An 8,976-nucleotide genomic window follows, 5' to 3' on the forward strand; every position below is an offset into this window, starting at 1 on the left:
CTTCCGAAAACGCACTTTTCTGAAGGATTAAAAAAACTTGAAAAGCGATTGACCAAGTGTATAGAGCTCCAAGGAGATTATGTTGAAAGATAAAAAAAAATTACCCAAAAAAAATTGTTTTTATACTTCATTCTAAGGACTTATTGAACTACCCTCGTATTATACGTTCTTCATCTCAAAATAGTTGATTCAATACTACGTGGCTATCTGGTATTAATTCTAAATCTGCCACAGTAACCCATTGTTCGTAAAAGGATCTCTTAAGAATCTGTTGGCATTGTCCAATATTCGTGCACAATTTTTTTATATGATGTAATTCATTTTGATGAGGCATGCTGTGAGATTTGTAACTGGTTTCGAGTCGCTCAATCGCAAAACCTTCTGCAGTCTTGAAAATTTCAGAAAAATATTTTCGATTGAAAACACTTTTTAATACATAACTCTCTTTATCTATTAATATATATCTCTCTTTGTCTAATTGTTCTAGAAGTTTCTCAATTATAATCGACCTATTTAAATACGTTTAAGATATAACGTCTTTGCAGCCTAAAAAGTGTAATGTGCAATTGAAAAATAACCTTGAAGTTGTTTACAAATAAAATTTTGCAGTATAATTTGATGTCATTAAGAATATTCTGAAAGTATAGCACGTACCAGCCACTATAGCTGTAGAATATCGGTAAGGTAGGTTTCTATGTTTAGATTTTCATGATCTCTGAACTAAATTATTCAACTAGAAAACAATATATTATCCTCTATTTCTAGATACTATATTGTTATTATTGTATTTTTCAATTTTTTTATATCACTAGATTTTTTATTTAAGAATTCCAGAAAGTAGATGTTCATGTCATCAGTGTATCATTTTTTCCTATGTTTGATTCACAGTTTTCTTACACTAAATGTTAATATGGCTGAATTTATTCTTATCATTCTTCATAATCTATTGCAAGTACGTAAATTCTAACAAGAGCTTTCAAATTCCATGTTCTTCATCTATAAATAGTTGATTCAATACTACGAGGCTACCTGGTATTAACTCTGAATCTTTTACAGTAACCCACTATTTTTAAAAGGATCTCTGAAGAATCTGTTGGCTTTCTTCAAGATTCATTCAAAAATGTTTATATGGTGTAATTCATTTTGATGAGGCATGTTGTGAGATTTGTAACTGGTTTCGAGTCGCTCAATTGCAAACCCTTCTACCGACTTGTAAATTTTAGAAAATTATTTTTGTGCTGAAACATTTTTTAATACATAGCTCTCTATCTCTCTTTCTGCCTAAACTATGCATGCTGCATATCATTTACCATCCTTATCTAAATAATATATCTCCCTCTTTTTCTACTTGTTCTAGAAGGTTCTAAGTTATAATCGACTCTTGTGGTATATAATATTGAAAAACGCAAAAAAGAACGTAATTCAGCATTAAAAATAACCTTGAAGTTGTTTACGAAAAAAATTGCATAGTAGCAATTCGATGACGTCATTGAGAATATTCTGGAAAAATAGCATAAACTACTACATCTATAGAATATCGATAAGGTAGATTTCTATGGTCTCTGAGTTAAATTAGCTAGCTAGAAAGCAATATATCATCCTGGATTTCTATAACCTATATTAATTTTTGTGTTTTTTTAATTTCTATTTGACTAATATTGGATTTAAAAGTTCTAGAAAGTAGATGTTCACGTGACCACTGTATCATTTTTTCCCAATGTTTGATTCACAGTTGTCTTGCATTACATTTTAATACTGCTGAATTATTTTTATTAATTATGTTGCTTTATTTTAATGTTTGAAGTAAGAAAATTGAATCTTTTTTAGATTATTACTCAATTCTGTGAAAGAGATTTCAACGTTTCTTAGTCAAACTCTAATATTTATAGAGCTGATTTTATTTTATAAATTCTAGCAAGTATTTTCAAATTGTATTTTTTTCATCTCAAATGGTTGATTTGACATCCTAGCTATATCAATATAAAATTCTAAAATCTGTTACAGTGATCAATTGTATGTACTCGGACCTCTTAAGAATCTGTTGGTATTTTTCAAGTCTCTTAATCGCAAAGCCTTCTGCAATATTACAAAATTATTTTGATTAAAAACATTTTTTTAATACATAGCTCTCCATCTCTCTTTCTCCCTAAACTATACATGCCGCATATCATTTATCATCCTTACCTATTATTATATCCCCTCTTTGTCAAAATATTCTAGAACCTTCTACATTATAATCTATACGTGCGGATATAATTTTTTAATATCGCAAAAATGTCGCCCTTGATTTTCTATAGTCGAAGAGTAGGCTTAGTGGATGATTAAGAAAATTAAAATATTTTATTATATTAATTTGTTGCATTTTAAAATTTTTAGTTTAAATCATTAACATTCAAAAGGAAAAAAAATGACCTTTCTAAATGAGAGCTGAAAAGCGAGCATATATCTGTGGATAAAAAAGGCATGCGACCTTAGCTCGAATATAGTTGCATGACATAAGGAGCGATATGTGTCGGACAGTGTACTCTTGGTATTTACTAAACGTCCATGAAACGTCTCGAATTAAATTCATGCTGTCTATAATCTCTCTCTCGAGTCTCGAAATTGTTTTCAGTATCTTGTTACATATACCTCGTCCAGAAATTGACAGACCTAGCTTATGGAAATGAATGAATACGAAAGCCAACGATTGTGAGCTGTGAAAAGAAGTGATCGCTCTATAGAACGATAGCATAGGATAATGAAATGTGTGCAGCCTTAAACTGCCGATGTATGAATGCCTCTGCGAGTTTAAACGCATGTAGCTGTTATCTCTGGTCCTCGCTCGCTACTTGATACTACAATAAAGCAACAAGCATCCCTGAGTATATGACCTACTATAAGAAATGCTTTTTTATTCCTTTCTTACCTTCGATTAACGTTATAGATATACTTTTTTAATTCTAATTATTTTTCTGGAAGATTCTAGACTGCAGAAGCATGTTTTTCACAGGCAGAAACTTTTAGTTAAACCATCATCTATCAGGAATGTTCAAATCAAATTAATAAGCAAAACAGGATGCCATGCATAACCCTCATATCAGATTTCACCTATACACCTGCATTTAACAAACATCTTATCTGTCAGGAAGTAACAAATCATCCTTGTTTTTCTCATTTAATCTTGACACATGCACGTTATAACCTTGAACCTGTTTACATGAATTTGGCTACAGACTATTGCGCAATCGTGACGTCATCAGGATCCTTTGTGAAAGATCTCAAAGCTTAGCACGGACACGAACCCTTTTTCCAGAAAGTGCTTAGCACGAACACGGACCACTACAGGTCGAAGCTTCTCGATACCGGTAAGGTAGGAATCTTGAGTTAGAAACCCCCCTATACATCTACTTATATTATAAAAATTCTCAATTAATAGTTCACAGTCAATCAGGATTATGCCATAGTGTCACATATTAAACAATGAAGTATCAATGAGTCGCTGACGATGGCTTCTCCGTCGCATACTTGAAGGGAATCTCTGGTTAGCCTTCGGCCACTCGCTCAAAAAACAAAGAATTAGGTCCTCATATAATTCTAACCTATTGATGTATTTTGCGAATTTACTTAAGGAACTTTTAGATCCAACCAATTTATATAATTACTTCTTTTTTTATTATTTAAAAAATAATAAATTACATTTGTAATTGCTTTAAAATAATCAATTACTTACTCATTTTTAATTATTTTTAATTTAGAAAAATTGTCACAGAATATTATGTACAATTGACACGCTCAGAGCAAAAGCGAACTAAAAAATAAGTTGCGGAAAAGACAAGTAAAAACACGCGAGAGCCAAAACGACCTAAGAATTATTTGAGAGGTAAAACGACACAAGAATGAAGGGAGAAGATTCCCCCCACTTTGCTGCTACAGAAACCAGCCTCGTGTAAAGCCGAAAATGCGCGAACATGAACCGAGCTCACCCGAATTCACGAATAAAGATCTAATCAGCTGCTCCCATAGCTACCAGATCGAGCCTAAGAATTTTCTACCAATGAAATTAATTTTCTCTAAAAACGACGAATTTTGAACCAAACACAAAAGTAATTTTCAACTTTAGAAATGAATTTCAATCTACAAAATAAGTATTCAACCAAAAATAGAATAGTGAAAATTGATTTTTCAGCATAATAGTTTAATTTTCAATGAAAGAAGTTCATTTTCAACTAAAAAAGATACCTTTTTAACCAAAACAGGAACAGTTACATTTTCAGTTAAAACAATTAATTTAAAAAATTGAATTAACAACCAAATAGTTACATTTTCACCAAAGAAATGAATGTACAAACATAAAGAATAATATTCTTATAAAAAAGACGAATATTCAACAAAATACATGAATTTTCCAGCACACAGTTGAAGTTTTAACTAAAAAAGAAAGTGTTTAAAAAAAGTTTAATTTCCAGCCAAAAATGGAATAGTTATATTTTCAGTAAAAATATGATTATTATCCGAAAAAAGAAGTTATAACAGAATATTAAAATATTCAACAAGAAGAAAATTAATTTTCAATGAAAGAGTGGAATTTATACATAAGTTTAAATACATATTTTTAAATACATAGTTGAATTTTCAACTAAAAATGATACATTTTTAACAAAAAATGAAACAGTTAAATTTTCAGTTCAAAAATCATTTTTCAATTAAAAAGGCTTTTTAAGTCCAAAAAGAAAAAAATCTCAACTTTAAAAAAAATTTGTATGTCAAAATGAAGTACTTTAACGGAACAGATGATTTTTTTGCAAAACCTTTGAATTTTCAAATCAAATATATAAATTTCTAACAGGAAAGTTCATTTTAAAACAAATAAAAAAATTTTCAACAAAAAAAGATGAAACCTCAATCAAAAAAATGTAATACTAGAAGTTTTAAACTAAAAAGGAATGTATTCAGTAAAAAAGAGTTAGACTTTCTTATTTGTTTCTATTAATAATTCAGTCGATAGAGTGATGATTTTTGATCTACTTATTTAAACTTTTTTTACAGAAAGAGAATACACATTTTGGTTGAAAATCCTTTTTTTTGTATGTTATTCTTGTGTTGAAATTAAATTTTTTCCACTGAAACCTTGAGCATAAAATGGAATTTTCAATTAAAAAGTTTTTGTTTTTTTCAGATGAACGTTTGTCATTTTGGTAGAAACTTTTCCTTCTTGTTTGAAAACTGATATTTTTGGTTGAAAATAATGATGATTTTGTTTAAGAAATTTTTGTCAGCTGAAAATTAAACTATTCCCTTTCTAGTTGAAAAATCTTTTTTAGTTAACACATTCAACTATCTGGTTAAATTTTTTTGGTAAATTCATAATTTTAAAATTATTTTTTTGATTAAAAATGTTGCGATGGCATTTATGGTTAAAAACTACCTATTTTATAGATAATTCGTTATTTTAAAAATTAATTTGTTTAAAACGTCTTTTTTAAGAAAAATCTTTGTTTGAAAATTACTTTCCTTGATTAAAAATTCATTGTGTTTTGGTTGAAAGAGAATTTTGTTTGAGTGAAAATTTCGGTTTTTTAGTAAAAATTGATTTGTTTTGAAAATTCTTTTTTCCATTTTAAAATTAATTTTTTTTGCTAAACATGTATTAATTCCATTTTTTGTTAAAAATTTATCTTCTTTTATTCAAATTCAAGCATGTATATGGTTAAAAATGCATCTAATTGGTAGAGTATTATTCTTGTTGTTTGTGTATTTACTTCTTTGTTCAAACTTCTAATCTCGAGTAAATTCGATTGTTTTCTTTTTGTTCAAAATTAAATTTTGAATTTAAAATTCAACTGTTAAAGTTTTGGTTAAAAATTATATTTTTCAGTTGAGAATTCATTATTTGCGTAGAAAATTAAATTTTTTAAATTGAAAATGAACTATTGCATGTTTGGTTAAATACTTGTTTTTTAGTTTTAATATTAATCTTCAAGTTAGAAATTTGACAATTTTATTGATTTTTTACCATTTATTTTTTTTCAGTTGAAAATTCTTATTTTATAGTAAAAAATTATCATTCTTGTTTGAAAATTCATCTATTTTGGTAAAAAATTCATTCTTTTGGTTGATCCTTTAACACCTTTATTGAAAATTCGATTCTTTTTGGTTGAAAAAACATTTTTTAAGACTTAAATTTTAACTGTAACATTTTTTATTTAAAACTGATCTTTTCTAGTTGAAAATTTATATATTTTTTCGTTAAAGATTGAACTATTTTGTTACATTTTTTTGCTTAAATATGGACTACTTTCAGTCATTAAAAGTTCATGTTTTTTTTTAAATTAAATTATTCTTCGTGTTTCAAAAATTATCTGTTTTGGTTAAAAATAATTTATTTTGTCTTTTTGAAAATTCTAATATTTTGTTAAAAAGTAATTTTTGGAATTAAAAAATTTAACAGTATCATTATCGGTTAAAAATGTATTTTTTTAATTAAAAAATTTGTTGTTTTTTTGTAAGAAAATTGATCTCTCTCAATTAAAATTTTATCTTTTTTTGGTAAAAATTTATTCTTCTTGTTTAAAGTTCATGTATTTTTATTAAGAATTCATTTCGTTCGTTAAAAATCCACATTTTTCTAGTAAAAATTCTTTTCTGTTGATATAATATGATTTGTTTAGATAAAGATTAAACATTCCATTTTCCGTTAAAAATGTATCATTTTAGTAAAAAATTCAATTATATGGTGAAAATATTTTCTACTTCGCAACAAATATAATGATTCTATGGTAACTCAGGATTTTAAAACCAGAATAAATTGGAGGAGCAACTGATTAGATCGTCATTCGTCAAGTCGGGCGAGCTCGGATTCGTGTTCGCGCATTTTCGGCTTTACACGTGGCTGGTCTTCGCAGCAGCCAAGTGGGGGGAATATTCTCCCTTCATTCTTGTGTCGTTTTACCTCTCGGCTAATTCTTAGGACGTGTTTGCTCTCGCGTGTTTTTACATCTCTTTTCCGCAACTTTTTTTTTAGTTCGCTTTTGCTCTGAGCGTGTCAATTTATAGAAGTCATTGCCAATCACAAGTGTATTGAAGGTAAGTACGGAATTAAATGCAAAAAATGTATTTATCAGAAGATATTGTTATAAACAATTATTTAAAAACTTGTGGTTTTCTGATGAAAAGTATATATCAAATTTTAAATCAATTTTAATTACTTTTTTTTCATAAAAGTACTAAAAAAAGTACTCAAAAAGTAATCGTAAGTGTTAATGCAAGCTTTTTTTTATGAAAAATTAATTATTTCCTAATGGTAAAAGACGTATAATACATGCTAAATGGATTGTATACACTTACTTGAGACAAAGTTTTCGAAACACGACCGTATTTCTACTTCGCGGTACGCTCAGGTGTCTTTATGCAGTAAGAGTTAAAAAAAAGGGTTTCACACTAAAAATTCTGGGGTCAATTTTGTTGTAGGTAATTTCAAGATGGTGTTTTATCTCTCTCGTTTTTGGGGTACGAAACTCTTCGATTATTTTTGTCGCAAAACTGTAAAAATAATTGACAGTAGGTGACGTTTCGTACCCCAAGTCCAAGGGAAACGACACCTTGTGAAGTTGTACCATTCACACTACCAAGGCTAATTTTTGTTGCAGGTATTTGGTACCCTGAAATTGGCGTTAGATTAACACTTTGTTTTTGCTTGTGTTGGCAATTGATCGGTTCCAGCATTTTTGATATGTCAAAAGAGACACGTTAACCGAAAGAAATTATTTATTATTATTTTATTATTATTTATTACTTTATTATTCTATTATTCCATTATTATTATTATTTTATTACACACAATCACATTAATATTTGGAACTAAATCTGTCATAACGGAAATTGATCTCATCACATCTACAAGTTTTTAATCCAAAAGGGGCAGTTTTGAAAATAAGAAATAAAAGTGAAATTTGTATATGAAATACGGAGAGTGTTTCTGAGGATAGGAGTTTGATGAAAGAGAGAGAGAGAGAGAGAGAGCATTTAAAAATTTCAAAAGCGAATACTGCAACGCATGCATATACTAAACTCTTTTTATCTTATGTCTATGATAATATATACTCTCCATACATAGCAAAAATTGGGAAATTTGTTTAATAAAGATGGAAGTAAAATAGAGTCCATCCAACATGAACAAAAATATTACACGGGGGTATACCACCCCCTAATCACAGCAATATTAGTACATGTTTATTTAAAAAGATTAGTATATCTTGGCGAGCTTAATTGATTATGCACCAAAGACGAAGCTTAATAATATTATACCTGCTCTGTAAATTGATATCGTAATTCATCAAAATAACAGAATCGGAAAAGTGACGCACAAAATTTTTCCAAACTCTAAACCCAAATACATCTAAAGGTTGAATTTTCCCTGTTGTTCCTGTTGGAATAATTTTAATATTTACAATTTTATTGGAGGGTGTTGCTTCTTCTACTGCAGTTGGCCAATGACCACTCCATGAATCAAAGAGTAAAATGCTATTTGGTCAGTGGGACGATGGTCGTGGGGGCTAAAGCGTAGGCTTTGGACCCACTCTTTCGGCTTGCGGGTTCGATTCCCGCCTCGCACTCTGGAAGAGTCTCTGTGGCCCATGCGGTGAACACTAGCCTAGCAAGGGAGTTGTTCATCTCCGGAGAGTCGTGGGACCGGTACCTCTAGAGAAAAAGGTTTTCTCTAAGTACTTAAGGCTGTTGCTCTTGGTGGTTCGGAACCCACCTTAAACTGTAGGTCCCTCTTCCACCACCCTTAGGGGACACATTAGAAGCTTCCACTCAAATGCTATTTGGTCCTACATTTGGAAAGTAAATATCCTCCAACCAAATCTTGAAGTGATCTGCTTTCATACCATTTCAGGGTGGCCACCGAACCGGGAGAACCGGGAGAACCGGGAGAAAGCCGGGAGAAACTTGTACCGGGAGGAAACCGGGAGAAAGCCGGGAGAGAAATATTAA

The 8,976-nt window shown here is 29.7% G+C and overlaps 2 protein-coding genes across 3 annotated transcripts in view; one reads left to right on the forward strand and one right to left on the reverse strand.

Moving 5' to 3' along the window:
* Nucleotides 1–7,704, reverse strand: part of LOC117180447 — a 43,656-nt gene extending 35,952 nt beyond the window's left edge. Inside the window, exon 1 of the mRNA XM_033372946.1 lies at nucleotides 7,558–7,704. Within this exon, the coding sequence (XP_033228837.1) occupies nucleotides 7,558–7,704 (147 nt within the window). The remainder of the gene's footprint in view (nucleotides 1–7,557) is intronic.
* LOC117179584 (suppressor of hairless protein-like) overlaps nucleotides 1–8,976 on the forward strand; it is a 220,530-nt gene that overhangs the window by 42,948 nt on the left and 168,606 nt on the right. The window lies entirely within an intron of this gene.

The sequence above is a fragment of the Belonocnema kinseyi genome, chromosome 9 (genome assembly GCF_010883055.1).
Source record: "Belonocnema kinseyi isolate 2016_QV_RU_SX_M_011 chromosome 9, B_treatae_v1, whole genome shotgun sequence".
NCBI lineage: Eukaryota > Metazoa > Arthropoda > Insecta > Hymenoptera > Cynipidae > Belonocnema > Belonocnema kinseyi.